Source organism: Coregonus clupeaformis, unplaced genomic scaffold (assembly GCF_020615455.1).
Source record: "Coregonus clupeaformis isolate EN_2021a unplaced genomic scaffold, ASM2061545v1 scaf0059, whole genome shotgun sequence".
Lineage (NCBI taxonomy): Eukaryota > Metazoa > Chordata > Actinopteri > Salmoniformes > Salmonidae > Coregonus > Coregonus clupeaformis.
The window spans coordinates 768,423-788,681 of record NW_025533514.1 but is presented as its reverse complement, the minus strand read 5'-3'; the positions used below and the strand labels follow the sequence as shown (position 1 = coordinate 788,681).

General features: G+C 42.0%; 1 protein-coding gene across 4 annotated transcripts in view; it reads right to left on the bottom strand.

Moving 5' to 3' along the window:
* The window catches only part of LOC121570998 (tyrosine-protein kinase Tec-like), a 209,398-nt gene that overhangs the window by 130,856 nt on the left and 58,283 nt on the right, over positions 1 to 20,259 (bottom strand). For all 4 annotated transcript variants that reach the window (XR_006658154.1, XM_045212874.1, XM_045212875.1 and 1 more), the window contains 2 exons: positions 4,511 to 4,615; positions 4,283 to 4,364 (listed from right to left, as the gene is read on the bottom strand). Coding sequence is in view for 3 of the 4 variants with exons in the window: in XM_045212874.1 (XP_045068809.1) it covers positions 4,283 to 4,364; positions 4,511 to 4,615 (187 nt within the window). In the remaining variant the exon portion in view is untranslated. The remainder of the gene's footprint in view (positions 1 to 4,282; positions 4,365 to 4,510; positions 4,616 to 20,259) is intronic.

Sequence of the window (20,259 nt, the reverse complement as noted above, 5' to 3'; positions counted from 1 at the left end):
ACTACTACTAATAGTCCTACCACTAATAAAAACTACTGCTACAACTACTAATAGTCCTACCACTAATAACAACTACTGCTACAACTACTAATAGTCCAACAACTAATAAAAACTACTGCTACAACTACTAATAGTCCTACCACTAATAAAAACTACTAATACAACTACTAATAGTCCTACCACTAATAACAACTACTAATAGTCCTACAACTAATAACAACTACTAATAGTCCTACCACTAATAAAAACTACTGCTACTACTACTAATAGTCCTACAACTAATAAAAACTTCTGCTACAACTACTAATAGTCCTACCACTAATAAAAACTACTAATACAACTACTAATAGGCCTACAACTAATAAAAACTACTGCTACAACTACTAATAGTCCTACCACTAATAACAACTACTGCTACAACTACTAATAGTCCTACCACTAATAACAACTACTAATAGTCCTACCACTAATAAAAACTACTGCTACTACTACTAATAGTCCTACCACTAATAACAACTACTAATACAACTACTAATAGTCCTACCACTAATAAAAACTGCTGCTACAACTACTAATAGTCCTACCACTAATAGAAACTAGTGCTACAACTACTAATAGTCCTATCACTAATAAAAACTACTGCTACTACTACTAATAGTCCTACCACTAATAACAACTACTAATAGTCCTACCACTAATAAAAACTGCTGCTACAACTACTAATAGTCCTACCACTAATAACAACTACTGCTACTACTACTAATAGTCCTACCACTAATAACAACTACTAATAGGCCTACCACTAATAAAAACTACTGCTACAACTACGAATAGTCCTACCACTAATAACAACTACTAATAGTTCTACCACTAATAACAACTACTGCTACAACTACTAATAGTCCTACCACTAACAAAAACTACTGCTACTACTACTAATAGTCCTACCACTAATAACAACTACTGCTACTACTACTAATAGTCCTACCACTAATAACAACTACTGCTACAACTACTAATAGTCCTACCACTAATAACAACTACTGCTACAACTACTAATAGTCCTACCACTAATAAAAACTACTGCTACTACTACTAATAGTCCTACCACTAATAAAAACTACTGCTACTACTACTAATAGTCCTACCACTAATAACAACTACTGCTACTACTACTAATAGTCCTACCACTAATAACAACTACTGCTACAACTACTAATAGTCCTACCACTAATAACAACTACTGCTACAACTACTAATAGTCCTACAACTAATAACAACTACTAATAGTCCTACCACTAATAACAACTACTGCTACAACTACTAATAGTCCTAAAACTAATAAAAACTACTGCTACAACTACTAATAGTCCTACCACTAATAAAAACTACTAATACAACTACTAATAGGCCTACAACTAATAAAAACGACTGCTACAACTACTAATAGTCCTACCACTAATAAAAACTACTGCTACTACGACTAATAGTCCTACCACTAATAACAACTACTAATAGTCCTACCACTAATAACAACTACTAATAGTCCTACCACTAATAAAAACTACTGCTACTACTACTAATAGTCCTACAACTAATAAAAACTACTGCTACAACTACTAATAGTCCTACCACTAATAAAAACTACTAATACAACTACTAATAGGCCTACAACTAATAAAAACTACTGCTACAACTACTAATAGTCCTACCACTAATAACAACTACTGCTACAACTACTAATAGTCCTACCACTAATAACAACTACTAATTGTCCTACCACTAATAAAAACTTCTGCTTCAACTACTAATAGTCCTACCACTAATAACAACTACTGCTACTACTACTAATAGTCCTACCACTAATAACAACTACTAATACAACTACTAATAGTCCTACCACTAATAACAACTACTAATAGTCCTACCACTAATAAAAACTACTAATAGTCCTACCACTAATAACAACTACTAATAGTACTACGACTAATACTGCTACTACTACTAATAGTCCTAACACTAAAACCCCCCACTAATAGTCCTACCACTAATAAAAACTACTGCTACCACTACTAATAGTCCTACCACTAATAGTCCTACAACTAATCAAAACTACAGCTACAACTACTAATAGTCCTACCACTAATAAAAACTACTAATAGGCCTACAACTAATAACAACTACTGCTACAACTACTAATAGTCCTACCACTAATAAAAACTACTACTACAACTACTAATAGTCCTACCACTAATAACAACTACTGCTACAACTACTAATAGTCCTATCACTAATAAAAACTACTGCTACTACTACTAATAGTCCTACCACTAATAAAAACTACTGCTACAACTACTAATAGTCCTACCACTAATAACAACTACTGCTACAACTACTAATAGTCCTACAACTAATAAAAACTACTGCTACAACTACTAATAGTCCTACCACTAATAAAAACTACTAATACAACTACTAATAGTCCTACCACTAATAACAACTACTAATAGTCCTACAACTTATAACAACTACTAATAGTCCTACCACTAATAAAAACTACTGCTACTACTACTAATAGTCCTACAACTAATAAAAACTTCTGCTACAACTACTAATAGTCCTACCACTAATAAAAACTACTAATACAACTACTAATAGGCCTACAACTAATAAAAACTACTGCTACAACTACTAATAGTCCTACCACTAATAACAACTACTGCTACAACTACTAATAGTCCTACCACTAATAAAAACTACTGCTACTAATAGTCCTACCACTAATAACAACTACTAATACAACTACTAATAGTCCTACCACTAATAAAAACTGCTGCTACAACTACTAATAGTCCTACCACTAATAGAAACTAGTGCTACAACTACTAATAGTCCTATCACTAATAAAAACTACTGCTACTACTACTAATAGTCCTACCACTAATAACAACTACTAATAGTCCTACCACTAATAAAAACTGCTGCTACAACTACTAATAGTCCTACCACTAATAAAAACTACTGCTACAACTACTAATAGTCCTACCACTAATAACAACTACTAATAGTTCTACCACTAATAACAACTACTGCTACAACTACTAATAGTCCTACCACTAATAAAAACTACTGCTACTACTACTAATAGTCCTACCACTAATAACAACTACTGCTACAACTACTAATAGTCCTAAAACTAATAAAAACTACTGCTACAACTACTAATAGTCCTACCACTAATAAAAACTACTGCTACTACTACTAATAGTCCTACCACTAATAACAACTACTGCTACTACTACTAATAGTCCTACCACTAATAACAACTACTGCTACAACTACTAATAGTCCTACCACTAATAACAACTACTGCTACAACTACTAATAGTCCTAAAACTAATAAAAACTACTGCTACAACTACTAATAGTCCTACCACTAATAAAAACTACTAATACAACTACTAATAGGCCTACAACTAATAAAAACGACTGCTACAACTACTAATAGTCCTACCACTAATAAAAACTACTGCTACTACGACTAATAGTCCTACCACTAATAACAACTACTAATAGTCCTACCACTAATAACAACTACTAATAGTCCTACCACTAATAAAAACTACTGCTACTACTACTAATAGTCCTACAACTAATAAAAACTACTGCTACAACTACTAATAGTCCTACCACTAATAAAAACTACTAATACAACTACTAATAGGCCTACAACTAATAAAAACTACTGCTACAACTACTAATAGTCCTACCACTAATAACAACTACTGCTACAACTACTAATAGTCCTACCACTAATAACAACTACTAATAGTCCTACCACTAATAAAAACTTCTGCTTCAACTACTAATAGTCCTACCACTAATAACAACTACTGCTACTACTACTAATAGTCCTACCACTAATAACAACTACTAATACAACTACTAATAGTCCTACCACTAATAACAACTACTAATAGTCCTCCACTAATAAAAACTACTAATAGTCCTACCACTAATAACAACTACTAATAGTACTACGACTAATACTGCTACTACTACTAATAGTCCTAACACTAAAACCCCCCACTAATAGTCCTACCACTAATAAAAACTACTGCTACCACTACTAATAGTCCTACCACTAATAGTCCTACAACTAATCAAAACTACAGCTACAACTACTAATAGTCCTACCGCTAATAACAACAGAACTGCAGTGTTTATAGCATAAAATAACATAGAATAACTAGAGGCTGTAAAAATGTCTAGAGTGACTGACCTTCCTTGATAATTTGGACCCAGATCCTCCTACTCTCATGACTGGGAGCGAATACGTAGAGAGTACTGGAGTCATACACCACCTAGTAGGGAGAGGGGGTTACTCATCAGTGGCTGGCGTCATATTGGCACTAAATGTAACACATCAGAATGTGACTGTCAACATGGAAGATAGTTTGTCAATCTCTTTATATGGCTCAATATTGATCAATCAACCAATCAATCTCACCTGGAAAGGGTATTTGTTCTGACAGGGTATGACTCCTCCTTCATTCTTCACCATCTCAACACACCTGACTCTCTGCAGGTCGATGGACCCCTTCTTCAACCTCTTCTGTTAACAACCAACAAACAGAAAATGGCAGAACACAGTAAGGTATTGGACAGGACAGGACACAGTAAGGTATTGGACAGAACACAGTAAGGTATTGGACAGGACAGAACACAGTAAGGTATTGGACAGGACAGGACACAGTAAGATATTGGACAGGACAGAAAACAGTAAGGTATTGGACAGGACAGGACACAGTAAGGTATTGGACAGGACAGAACACAGTAAGGTATTGGACAGGACAGAACACAGTAAGGTATTGGACAGGACAGAACACAGTAAGGTATTGGACAGGACAGAACACAGTAAGGTATTGGACAGGACAGAACACAGTAAGGTATTGGACAGGACAGAACACAGTAAGGTATTGGACAGGACAGAACACAGTAAGGTATTGGACAGGACAGAACACAGTAAGGTATTGGACAGGACAGAACACAGTAAGGTATTGGACAGGACAAACACAGTAAGGTATTGGACAGGACACAGTAAGGTAGGATTGAGACAGAACACAGTAAGGTATTGGACAGGACACAGTAAGGTATTGGACAGGACAGGACACAGTAAGGTATTGGACAGGACACAGTAAGGTATTGGACAGAACACAGTAAGGTATTGGACAGAACACAGTAAGGTATTGGACAGGACACAGTAAGGTATTGGACAGGACAGGACACAGTAAGGTATTGGACAGAACACAGTAAGGTATTGGACAGGACAGAACACAGTAAGGTATTGGACAGGACAGGACACAGTAAGGTATTGGACAGAACACAGTAAGGTATTGGACAGGACAGAACACAGTAAGGTATTGGACAGGACAGGACACAGTAAGGTATTGGACAGGACACAGTACGGTATTGGACAGGACAGGACACAGTAAGGTATTGACAGACAGACAGGTGGACACAGTAAGGTATTGGACAGACAGAACACAGTAAGGTATTGGACAGGACAGGACACAGTAAGGTATTGGACAGGACAGAACACAGTAAGGTATTGGACAGGACAGAACACAGTAAGGTATTGGACAGGACAGGACACAGTAAGGTATTGGACAGGACAGAACACAGTAAGGTATTGGACAGAACACAGTAAGGTATTGGACAGAACAGAGTATTGCAGGACACAGTAAGGTATTGGACAGGACAGAACACAGTAAGGTATTGGACAGAACACAGTAAGGTATTGGACAGGACAGAACACAGTAAGGTATTGGACAGGACAGGACACAGTAAGGTATTGACAGGACAGAACACAGTAAGGTATTGGACAGACGACACAGTAAGGTATTGGACAGGACAGAACACAGTAAGGTATTGACAGGACAGAACACAGTAAGGTATTGGACAGGACAGAACACAGTAAGGTATTGGACAGGACAGAACACAGTAAGGTATTGGACAGGACAGAACACAGTAAGGTATTGGACAGACAGAACACAGTAAGGTATTGGACAGGACAGAACACAGTAAGGTATTGACAGGACAGAACACAGTAAGGTATTGGACAGGACAGAACACAGTAAGGTATTGGACAGGACAGAACACAGTAAGGTATTGGACAGGACAGAACACAGTAGTATTGGACAGAACACAGTAAGGTATTGGACAGGACAGAACACAGTAAGGTATTGGACAGGACACAGTAAGGTATTGGACAGGACAGAACACAGTAAGGTATTGGACAGGACAGAACACAGTAAGGTATTGGACAGGACACCAGTAAGGTATTGGACAGGACAGGACACAGTAAGGTATTGGACAGGACAGAACACAGTAAGGTATTGGACAGGACAGGACACAGTAAGGTATTGGACAGGACAGAACACAGTAAGGTATTGGACAGGACAGAACACAGTAAGGTATTGGACAGGACAGAACACAGTAAGGTATTGGACAGGACAGAACACAGTAAGGTATGGAAGGACAGAACACAGTAAGGTATTGGACAGGACAGAACACAGTAAGGTATTGGACAGGACAGAACACAGTAAGGTATTGGACAGGACAGAACACAGTAAGGTATTGGACAGGACAGAACACAGTAAGGTATTGGACAGGACAGAACACAGTAAGGTATTGGACAGGACAGAACACAGTAAGGTATTGGACAGGACAGAACACAGTAAGGTATTGGACAGGACAGAACACAGTAAGGTATTGGACAGGACAGAACACAGTAAGGTATTGGACAGGACAGAACACAGTAAGGTATTGGACAGGACAGGACACAGTAAGGTATTGGACAGGAAGACACAGTAAGGTATTGGACAGGACAGAACACAGTAAGGTATTGGACAGGACAACACAGTAAGGTATTGGACAGGACAGGACACAGTAAGGTATTGGACAGGACAGAACACAGTAAGGTATTGGACAGGACAGAACACAGTAAGGTATTGGACAGGACAGGACACAGTAAGGTATTGGACAGGACAGAACACAGTAAGGTATTGGACAGGACAGAACACAGTAAGGTATTGGACAGGACAGAACACAGTAAGGTATTGGACAGGACAGAACACAGTAAGGTATTGGACAGGACAGAACACAGTAAGGTATTGGACAGGACACAGTAAGGTATTGGACAGGACAGAACACAGTAAGGTATTGAAGACAGGACACACAGTAAGGTATTGGACAGGACAGAACACAGTAAGGTATTGGACAGGACAGAACACAGTAAGGTATTGGACAGGACAGAACACAGTAAGGTATTGGACAGACAGAACACAGTAAGGTATTGGACAGGACAGAACACAGTAAGGTATTGGACAGGACAGAACACAGTAAGGTATTGGACAGGACAGAACACAGTAAGGTATTGGACAGGACAGAACACAGTAAGGTATTGGACAGGACAGAACACAGTAAGGTATTGGACAGGACAGAACACAGTAAGGTATTGGACAGGACAGAACACAGTAAGGTATTGGACAGGACAGAACACAGTAAGGTATTGGACAGGACAGAACACAGTAAGGTATTGGACAGGACAGAACACAGTAAGGTATTGGACAGGACACATAAGGTTGACAGAACACAGTAAGGTATTGGACAGGAAACACAGTAAGGTATTGGACAGGACAGGACACAGTAAGGTATTGGACAGGACAGAACACAGTAAGGTATTGGACAGAACACAGTAAGGTATTGGACAGGACACAGTAAGGTATTGGACAGGACAGGACACAGTAAGGTATTGGACAGAACACAGTAAGGTATTGGACAGGACAGAACACAGTAAGGTATTGGACAGGACAGGACACAGTAAGGTATTGACAGGACAGAACACAGTAAGGTATTGGACAGGACAGAACACAGTAAGGTATTGGACAGGACAGACACAGTAAGGTATTGACAGACAGAACACAGTAAGGTATTGGACAGGACAGAACACAGTAAGGTATTGGACAGGACAGAACACAGTAAGGTATTGGACAGAACACAGTAAGGTATTGGACAGGACAGAACACAGTAAGGTATTGGACAGGACAGGACACAGTAAGGTATTGGACAGGACACAGTACGGTATTGGACAGGACAGGACACAGTAAGGTATTGGACAGGACACAGTAAGGTATTGGACAGGACAGAACACAGTAAGGTATTGGACAGGACAGAACACAGTAAGGTATTGGACAGGACAGGACACAGTAAGGTATTGGACAGGACAGAACACAGTAAGGTATTGGACAGGACACAGTAAGGTATTGGACAGGACAGGACACAGTAAGGTATTGGACAGAACACAGTAAGGTATTGGACAGGACAGGACACAGTAAGGTATTGGACAGAACACAGTAAGGTATTGGACAGGACAGGACACAGTAAGGTATTGGACAGAACACAGTAAGGTATTGGACAGGACAGAACACAGTAAGGTATTGGACAGGACAGAACACAGTAAGGTATTGGACAGGACAGAACACAGTAAGGTATTGGACAGGACAGAACACAGTAAGGTATTGGACAGGACAGGACACAGTAAGGTATTGGACAGACAGAACACAGTAAGGTATTGGACAGGACAGAACACAGTAAGGTATTGGACAGGACAGAACACAGTAAGGTATTGGACAGAACACAGTAAGGTATTGGACAGGACAGAACACAGTAAGGTATTGGACAGGACAGAACACAGTAAGGTATTGGACAGGACACACAGGTATTGGACAGAGACACAGTAAGGTATTGGACAGAGACACAGTAAGGTATTGGACAGGACAGAACACAGTAAGGTATTGGACAGGACAGAACACAGTAAGGTATTGGACAGGACAGGACACAGTAAGGTATTGGACAGGACAGGACACAGTAAGGTATTGGACAGGACACAGTAAGGTATTGGACAGGACAGGACACAGTAAGGTATTGGACAGAACACAGTAAGGTATTGACAGGACAGGACACAGTAAGGTATTGGACAGGACACAGTAAGGTATTGGACAGGACAGAACACAGTAAGGTATTGACAGACAGAACACAGTAAGGTATTGGACAGGACAGACACAGTAAGGTATTGGACAGAACACAGTAAGGTATTGGACAGGACAGAACACAGTAAGGTATTGACAGGACAGGACACAGTAAGGTATTGGACAGAACACAGTAAGGTATTGCGACAGGACACAGTAAGGTATTGGACAGGACAGAACACAGTAAGGTATTGGACAGGACAGGACACAGTAAGGTATTGACAGGCAGAACACAGTAAGGTATTGGACAGGACAGAACACAGTAAGGTATTGGACAGGACAGAACACAGTAAGGTATTGGACAGGACAGGACACAGTAAGGTATTGGACAGGACAGAACACAGTAAGGTATTGGACAGGACAGAACACAGTAAGGTATTGGACAGGACAGGACACAGTAAGGTATTGGACAGAACACAGTAAGGTATTGGACAGGACAGAACACAGTAAGGTATTGGACAGGACAGAACACAGTAAGGTATTGGACAGAACACAGTAAGGTATTGGACAGGACAGAACACAGTAAGGTATTGGACAGGACACAGTAAGGTATTGGACAGGACAGAACACAGTAAGGTATTGGACAGAACACAGTAAGGTATTGGACAGGACAGAACACAGTAAGGTATTGGACAGGACAGAAACACAGTAAGGTATTGGACAGGACAGAACACAGTAAGGTATTGGACAGGACAGGACACAGTAAGGTATTGGACAGGACAGAACACAGTAAGGTATTGGACAGGACAGAACACAGTAAGGTATTGGACAGGACAGAACACAGTAAGGTATTGGACAGAACACAGTAAGGTATTGGACAGGACAGAACACAGTAAGGTATTGGACAGGACAGAACACAGTAAGGTATTGGACAGGACAGAACACAGTAAGGTATTGGACAGAACACAGTAAGGTATTGGACAGGACAGGACACAGTAAGGTATTGGACAGAACACAGTAAGGTATTGGACAGGACACGAACACAGTAAGGTATTGGACAGGACACAGTAAGGTATTGGACAGGACAGAACACAGTAAGGTATTGGACAGGACAGAACACAGTAAGGTATTGGACAGAACACAGTAAGGTATTGGACAGGACAGAACACAGTAAGGTATTGACAGGACAGAACACAGTAAGGTATTGGACAGGACAGAACACAGTAAGGTATTGGACAGGACAGAACACAGTAAGGTATTGGACAGGACAGAACACAGTAAGGTATTGGACAGGACAGAACACAGTAAGGTATTGACAGGACACAGTAAGGTATTTGACAGACAGACACAGTAAGGTATTGGACAGGACAGAACACAGTAAGGTATTGGACAGGACAGAACACAGTAAGGTATTGGACAGGACAAAACACAGTAAGGTATTGGACAGGACAGAACACAGTAAGGTATTGGACAGGACAGAACACAGTAAGGTATTGGACAGGACAGAACACAGTAAGGTATTGGACAGGACAGAACACAGTAAGGTATTGGACAGGACAGAACACAGTAAGGTATTGGACAGGACAGAACACAGTAAGGTATTGGACAGGACAGAACACAGTAAGGTATTGGACAGAAGAACACAGTAAGGTATTGGACAGGACAGAACACAGTAAGGTATTGGACAGGACAGGACACAGTAAGGTATTGGACAGAACACAGTAAGGTATTGGACAGGACAGAACACAGTAAGGTATTGGACAGGACAGAACACAGTAAGGTATTGGACAGACAGAACACAGTAAGGTATTGGACAGGACAGGACACAGTAAGGTATTGGACAGGACAGAACACAGTAAGGTATTGGACAGGACAGAACACAGTAAGGTATTGGACAGGACAGGACACAGTAAGGTATTGGACAGGACAGAACACAGTAAGGTATTGGACAGGACAGAACACAGTAAGGTATTGGACAGAACACAGTAAGGTATTGGACAGGACAGGACACAGTAAGGTATTGGACAGAACACAGTAAGGTATTGGACAGGACAGGACACAGTAAGGTATTGGACAGGACACAGTAAGGTATTGGACAGGACAGAACACAGTAAGGTATTGGACAGGACAGGACACAGTAAGATATTGGACAGGACAGAAAACAGTAAGGTATTGGACAGGACAGGACACAGTAAGGTATTGGACAGGACAGAACACAGTAAGGTATTGGACAGGACAGAACACAGTAAGGTATTGGACAGGACAGAACACAGTAAGGTATTGGACAGGACAGAACACAGTAAGGTATTGGACAGGACAGAACACAGTAAGGTATTGGACAGAACACAGTAAGGTATTGGACAGGACAGGACACAGTAAGGTATTGGACAGGACAGAACACAGTAAGGTATTGGACAGGACAGAACACAGTAAGGTATTGGACAGGACAGAACACAGTAAGGTATTGACAGGACAGAACACAGTAAGGTATTGGACAGGACACAGTAAGGTATTGGACAGGACAGAACACAGTAAGGTATTGGACAGGACAGAACACAGTAAGGTATTGGACAGGACAGAACACAGTAAGGTATTGGACAGGACACAGTAAGGTATTGGACAGGACAGGACACAGTAAGGTATTGGACAGAACACAGTAAGGTATTGGACAGGACAGAACACAGTAAGGTATTGGACAGGACAGGACACAGTAAGGTATTGGACAGAACACAGTAAGGTATTGGACAGGACAGAACACAGTAAGGTATTGGACAGGACAGAACACAGTAAGGTATTGGACAGAACACAGTAAGGTATTGGACAGGACAGAACACAGTAAGGTATTGGACAGGACAGAACACAGTAAGGTATTGGACAGGACAGAACACAGTAAGGTATTGGACAGGACAGAACACAGTAAGGTATTGGACAGGACAGAACACAGTAAGGTATTGGACAGAGACACAGTAAGGTATTGGACAGGACAGAACACAGTAAGGTATTGGACAGGACACAGTAAGGTATTGGACAGACAACACAGTAAGGTATTGGACAGGACAGAACACAGTAAGGTATTGGACAGGACAGGACACAGTAAGGTATTGGACAGGACAGAACACAGTAAGGTATTGGACAGGACAGAACACAGTAAGGTATTGGACAGGACACAGTAAGGTATTGGACAGGACAGAACACAGTAAGGTATTGGACAGGACAGGACACAGTAAGGTATTGGACAGAACACAGTAAGGTATTGGACAGGACAGAACACAGTAAGGTATTGGACAGGACAGAACACAGTAAGGTATTGGACAGGACAGAACACAGTAAGGTATTGACAGGACAGAACACAGTAAGGTATTGGACAGGACAGAACACAGTAAGGTATTGGACAGGACAGGACACAGTAAGGTATTGAGACAGAACACAGTAAGGTATTGGACAGGACAGAACACAGTAAGGTATTGGACAGGACACAGTAAGGTATTGGACAGGACAGAACACAGTAAGGTATTGACAGGACAGAACACAGTAAGGTATTGGACAGGACAGAACACAGTAAGGTATTGGACAGGACAGGACACAGTAAGGTATTGGACAGGACAGAACACAGTAAGGTATTGGACAGAACACAGTAAGGTATTGGACAGGACAGAACACAGTAAGGTATTGGACAGACAGAACACAGTAAGGTATTGGACAGGACAGGACACAGTAAGGTATTGGACAGGACAGAACACAGTAAGGTATTGGACAGGACAGAACACAGTAAGGTATTGGACAGGACAGAACACAGTAAGGTATTGGACAGGACAGAACACAGTAAGGTATTGGACAGAACACAGTAAGGTATTGGACAGGACAGAACACAGTAAGGTATTGGACAGACAGAACACAGTAAGGTATTGGACAGGACAGAACACAGTAAGGTATTGGACAGAACACAGTAAGGTATTGGACAGGACAGGACACAGTAAGGTATTGGACAGAACACAGTAAGGTATTGGACAGGACAGAACACAGTAAGGTATTGGACAGGACAGAACACAGTAAGGTATTGGACAGGACAGAACACAGTAAGGTATTGGACAGGACAGAACACAGTAAGGTATTGGACAGGACAGAACACAGTAAGGTATTGGACAGGACACAGTAAGGTATTGGACAGGACAGGACACAGTAAGGTATTGGACAGGACACAGTAAGGTATTGGACAGGACAGAACACAGTAAGGTATTGGACAGGACAGAACACAGTAAGGTATTGGACAGGACAGGACACAGTAAGGTATTGGACAGGACAGGACACAGTAAGGTATTGACGGACAGAACACAGTAAGGTATTGGACAGGACAGAACACAGTAAGGTATTGGACAGGACAGAACACAGTAAGGTATTGGACAGGACAGAACACAGTAAGGTATTGGACAGGACAGAACACAGTAAGGTATTGACAGGAACACAGTAAGGTATTGGACAGGACAGAACACAGTAAGGTATTGGACAGGACAGAACACAGTAAGGTATTGGACAGGACAGAACACAGTAAGGTATTGGACAGGACAGAACACAGTAAGGTATTGGACAGGACAGAACACAGTAAGGTATTGGACAGGACAGAACACAGTAAGGTATTGGACAGGACAGAACACAGTAAGGTATTGGACAGGACAGAACACAGTAAGGTATTGGACAGGACAGAACACAGTAAGGTATTGGACAGGACAGGACACAGTAAGGTATTGGACAGGACAGAACACAGTAAGGTATTGGACAGGACAGAACACAGTAAGGTATTGGACAGGACAGAACACAGTAAGGTATTGGACAGGACAGAACACAGTAAGGTATTGGACAGGACAGAACACAGTAAGGTATTGGACAGGACAGAACACAGTAAGGTATTGGACAGGACAGAACACAGTAAGGTATTGGACAGGACAGAACACAGTAAGGTATTGGACAGGACAGGACACAGTAAGGTATTGGACAGACAGAACACAGTAAGGTATTGGACAGGACAGAACACAGTAAGGTATTGGACAGAACACAGTAAGGTATTGGACAGGACAGAACACAGTAAGGTATTGGACAGACAGAACACAGTAAGGTATTGGACAGGACAGGACACAGTAAGGTATTGGACAGGACAGAACACAGTAAGGTATTGGACAGGACAGAACACAGTAAGGTATTGGACAGGACAGAACACAGTAAGGTATTGGACAGGACAGAACACAGTAAGGTATTGGACAGGACAGAACACAGTAAGGTATTGGACAGGACAGAACACAGTAAGGTATTGGACAGGACAGAACACAGTAAGGTATTGGACAGGACAGAACACAGTAAGGTATTGGACAGGACAGAACACAGTAAGGTATTGGACAGGACAGAACACAGTAAGGTATTGGACAGGACAGAACACAGTAAGGTATTGGACAGGACAGAACACAGTAAGGTATTGAGACAGAACACAGTAAGGTATTGGACAGGACAGAACACAGTAAGGTATTGGACAGGACAGAACACAGTAAGGTATTGGACAGAGACACAGTAAGGTATTGGACAGGACAGAACACAGTAAGGTATTGGACAGGCAGAACACAGTAAGGTATTGGACAGACACAATGACAGAACACAGTAAGGTATTGGACAGACAGAACACAGTAAGGTATTGGACAGAACACAGTAAGGTATTGGACAGGACAGAACACAGTAAGGTATTGGACAGGACAGGACACAGTAAGGTATTGGACAGAACACAGTAAGGTATTGGACAGGACAGAACACAGTAAGGTATTGGACAGGACAGAACACAGTAAGGTATTGGACAGAACACAGTAAGGTATTGGACAGGACAGAACACAGTAAGGTATTGGACAGGACAGGACACAGTAAGGTATTGGACAGGACAGAACACAGTAAGGTATTGGACAGAACACAGTAAGGTATTGGACAGGACAGAACACAGTAAGGTATTGGACAGGACAGAACACAGTAAGGTATTGGACAGGACACAGTAAGGTATTGGACAGGACAGGACACAGTAAGGTATTGACAGACAGAACACAGTAAGGTATTGGACAGGACAGGACACAGTAAGGTATTGGACAGGACAGAACACAGTAAGGTATTGGACAGGACAGAACACAGTAAGGTATTGGACAGGACAGAACACAGTAAGGTATTGGACAGGACAGAACACAGTAAGGTATTGACAGACAGAACACAGTAAGGTATTGGACAGGACAGGACACAGTAAGGTATTGGACAGGACAGAACACAGTAAGGTATTGGACAGGACAGAACACAGTAAGGTATTGGACAGGACAGAACACAGTAAGGTATTGGACAGGACAGAACACAGTAAGGTATTGGACAGGACAGGACACAGTAAGGTATTGGACAGAACACAGTAAGGTATTGGACAGGACAGAACACAGTAAGGTATTGGACAGGACAGAACACAGTAAGGTATTGGACAGGACAGGACACAGTAAGGTATTGGACAGGACAGAACACAGTAAGGTATTGGACAGGACAGAACACAGTAAGGTATTGGACAGGACAGGACACAGTAAGGTATTGGACAGAACACAGTAAGGTATTGGACAGGACAGGACACAGTAAGGTATTGGACAGGACCCAGTAAGGTATTGGACAGGACAGAACACAGTAAGGTATTGGACAGAACACAGTAAGGTATTGGACAGGACAGAACACAGTAAGGTATTGGACAGGACAGGACACAGTAAGGTATTGGACAGGACAGAACACAGTAAGGTATTGGACAGAACACAGTAAGGTATTGGACAGGACAGAACACAGTAAGGTATTGGACAGAACAGAACACAGTATGGTATTGGACAGGACAGAACACAGTAAGGTATTGGACAGGACAGGACACAGTAAGGTATTGGACAGGACAGAACACAGTAAGGTATTGGACAGGACAGAACACAGTAAGGTATTGGACAGGACAGAACACAGTAAGGTATTGGACAGAACACAGTAAGGTATTGGACAGGACAGGACACAGTAAGGTATTGGACAGGACAGAACACAGTAAGGTATTGGACAGGACAGAACACAGTAAGGTATTGGACAGAACACAGTAAGGTATTGGACAGGACAGGACACAGTAAGGTATTGGACAGAACACAGTAAGGTATTGGACAGGACACAGTAAGGTATTGGACAGGACAGGACACAGTAAGGTATTGGACAGGACAGAACACAGTAAGGTATTGGACAGGACAGAACACAGTAAGGTATTGGACAGGACACAGTAAGGTATTGGACAGAACACAGTAAGGTATTGGACAGGACACAGTAAGGTATTGGACAGGACAGGACACAGTAAGTTATTGGACAGGACAAAGTAAGGTATTGGACAGGACAGAACACAGTAAGGTATTGGACAGGACAGGACACAGTAAGGTATTGGACAGGACAGAACACAGTAAGGTATTGGACAGGACAGAACACAGTAAGGTATTGGACAGGACAGAACACAGTAAGGTATTGGACAGGACAGAACACAGTAAGGTATTGGACAGGACAGAACACAGTAAGGTATTGGACAGGACAGAACACAGTAAGGTATTGGACAGGACAGGACACAGTAAGGTATTGGACAGGACAGAACACAGTAAGGTATTGGACAGGACAGAACACAGTAAGGTATTGGACAGGACAAAACACAGTAAGGTATTGGACAGGACAGAACACAGTAAGGTATTGGACAGGACAGAACACAGTAAGGTATTGGACAGGACAGAACACAGTAAGGTATTGGACAGGACAGAACACAGTAAGGTATTGGACAGGACAGAACACAGTAAGGTATTGGACAGGACAGAACACAGTAAGGTATTGGACAGGACAGGACACAGTAAGGTATTGGACAGAACACAGTAAGGTATTGGACAGGACAGAACACAGTAAGGTATTGGACAGGACAGGACACAGTAAGGTATTGGACAGGACAGGACACTGTAAGGTATTGGACAGGACAGAACACAGTAAGGTATTGGACAGGACAGAACAAAGTAAGGTATTGGACATGACAGGACACAGTAAGGTATTGGACAGGACAGAACACAGTAAGGTATTGGACAGGACAGAACACAGTAAGGTATTGGACAGGACAGGACACAGTAAGGTATTGGACAGGACAGAACACAGTAAGGTATTGGACAGGACAGGACACAGTAAGGTATTGGACAGAACACAGTAAGGTATTGGACAGGACAGAACACAGTAAGGTATTGGACAGAACACAGTAAGGTATTGGACAGGACAGGACACAGTAAGGTATTGGACAGGACACAGTAAGGTATTGGACAGGACAGAACACAGTAAGGTATTGGACAGGACAGAACACAGTAAGGTATTGGACAGGACAGAACACAGTAAGGTATTGGACAGGACACAGTAGGGGACAAACCAGTAAGGTATTGGACAGGACACAGTAAGGTATTGGACAGGACAGGACACAGTAAGGTATTGGACAGGACAAAGTAAGGTATTGGACAGGACAGAACACAGTAAGGTATTGGACAGGACAGGACACAGTAAGGTATTGGACAGGACAGAACACAGTAAGGTATTGGACAGGACAGAACACAGTAAGGTATTGGACAGGACAGAACACAGTAAGGTATTGGACAGGACAGAACACAGTAAGGTATTGGACAGGACAGAACACAGTAAGGTATTGGACAGGACAGAAACACAGTAAGGTATTGGACAGGACAGAACACAGTAAGGTATTGGACAGGACAGAACACAGTAAGGTATTGGACAGGACAGAACACAGTAAGGTATTGGACAGGACAGAACACAGTAAGGTATTGGACAGGACAGAACACAGTAAGGTATTGGACAGGACAGGACACAGTAAGGTATTGGACAGGACAGAACACAGTAAGGTATTGGACAGGACAGAACACAGTAAGGTATTGGACAGGACAGAACACAGTAAGGTATTGGACAGGACAGGACACAGTAAGGTATTGGACAGGACAGAACACAGTAAGGTATTGGAAGACAGAACACAGTAAGGTATTGGACAGAACACAGTAAGGTATTGGACAGGACAGAACACAGTAAGGTATTGGACAGGACAGAACACAGTAAGGTATTGACAGACAGAACACAGTAAGGTATTGGACAGGACAGAACACAGTAAGGTATTGGACAGGACAGGACACAGTAAGGTATTGGACAGGACAGAACACAGTAAGGTATTGGACAGGACAGGACACAGTAAGGTATTGGACAGGACAGAACACAGTAAGGTATTGGACAGGACAGAACACAGTAAGGTATTGGACAGGACAGAACACAGTAAGGTATTGGACAGGACAGAACACAGTAAGGTATTGGACAGGACAGAACACAGTAAGGTATTGGACAGGACAGAACACAGTAAGGTATTGGACAGGACAGAACACAGTAAGGTATTGGACAGGACAGAACACAGTAAGGTATTGGACAGGACAGAACACAGTAAGGTATTGGACAGGACAGAACACAGTAAGGTATTGGACAGGACAGAACACAGTAAGGTATTGGACAGGACAGAACACAGTAAGGTATTGGACAGGACAGAACACAGTAAGGTATTGGACAGGACAGAACACAGTAAGGTATTGGACAGGACAGAACACAGTAAGGTATTGGACAGGACAGAACACAGTAAGGTATTGGACAGGACAGAACACAGTAAGGTATTGGACAGGACAGAACACAGTAAGGTATTGGACAGACAGAACACAGTAAGGTATTGGACAGGACAGAACACAGTAAGGTATTGGACAGGACAGAACACAGTAAGGTATTGGACAGGACAGAACACAGTAAGGTATTGGGACAGGACAGAACACAGTAAGGTATTGAGACAGAACAGACAGCACAGTAAGGTATTGGACAGGACAGAACACAGTAAGGTATTGGACAGGACAGAACACAGTAAGGTATTGGACAGGACAGAACACAGTAAGGTATTGGACAGGACAGAACACAGTAAGGTATTGGACAGCAGTCAGACACAGTAAGGTATTGGACAGGACAGAACACAGTAAGGTATTGGACAGAGACACAGTAAGGTATTGGACAGGACAGAACACAGTAAGGTATTGGACAGGACAGAACACAGTAAGGTATTGGACAGGACAGGACACAGTAAGGTATTGGACAGGACAGAACACAGTAAGGTATTGACAGGACAGAACACAGTAAGGTATTGGACAGGACAGAACACAGTAAGGTATTGGACAGGACAGAACACAGTAAGGTATTGGACAGGACAGAACACAGTAAGGTATTGGACAGGACAGAACACAGTAAGGTATTGGACAGGACAGAACACAGTAAGGTATTGGACAGGACAGGACACAGTAAGGTATTGGACAGGACAGAACACAGTAAGGTATTGGACAGGACAGAACACAGTAAGGTATTGGACAGGACAGAACACAGTAAGGTATTGGACAGGACAGAACACAGTAAGGTATTGGACAGGACAGAACACAGTAAGGTATTGGACAGAACACAGTAAGGTATTGGACAGACAGAACACAGTAAGGTATTGGACAGGACAGAACACAGTAAGGTATTGGACAGGACAGAACACAGTAAGGTATTGGACAGGACAGAACACAGTAAGGTATTGGACAGGACAGAACACAGTAAGGTATTGGACAGGACAGAACACAGTAAGGTATTGGACAGGACAGAACACAGTAAGGTATTGGACAGGACAGGACACAGTAAGGTATTGGACAGACAGAACACAGTAAGGTATTGGACAGGACAGAACACAGTAAGGTATTGGACAGGACAGAACACAGTAAGGTATTGGACAGGACAGAACACAGTAAGGTATTGGACAGGACAGAACACAGTAAGGTATTGACAGGACAGAACACAGTAAGGTATTGGACAGGACAGAACACAGTAAGGTATTGGACAGGACAGAACACAGTAAGGTATTGACAGACACAGTGTATAGGACAGAACACAGTAAGGTATTGGACAGGACAGAACACAGTAAGGTATTGGACAGGACAGAACACAGTAAGGTATTGGACAGGACAGAACACAGTAAGGTATTGGACAGGACAGGACACAGTAAGGTATTGGACAGGACAGAACACAGTAAGGTATTGACAGGACAGAACACAGTAAGGTATTGGACAGGACAGAACACAGTAAGGTA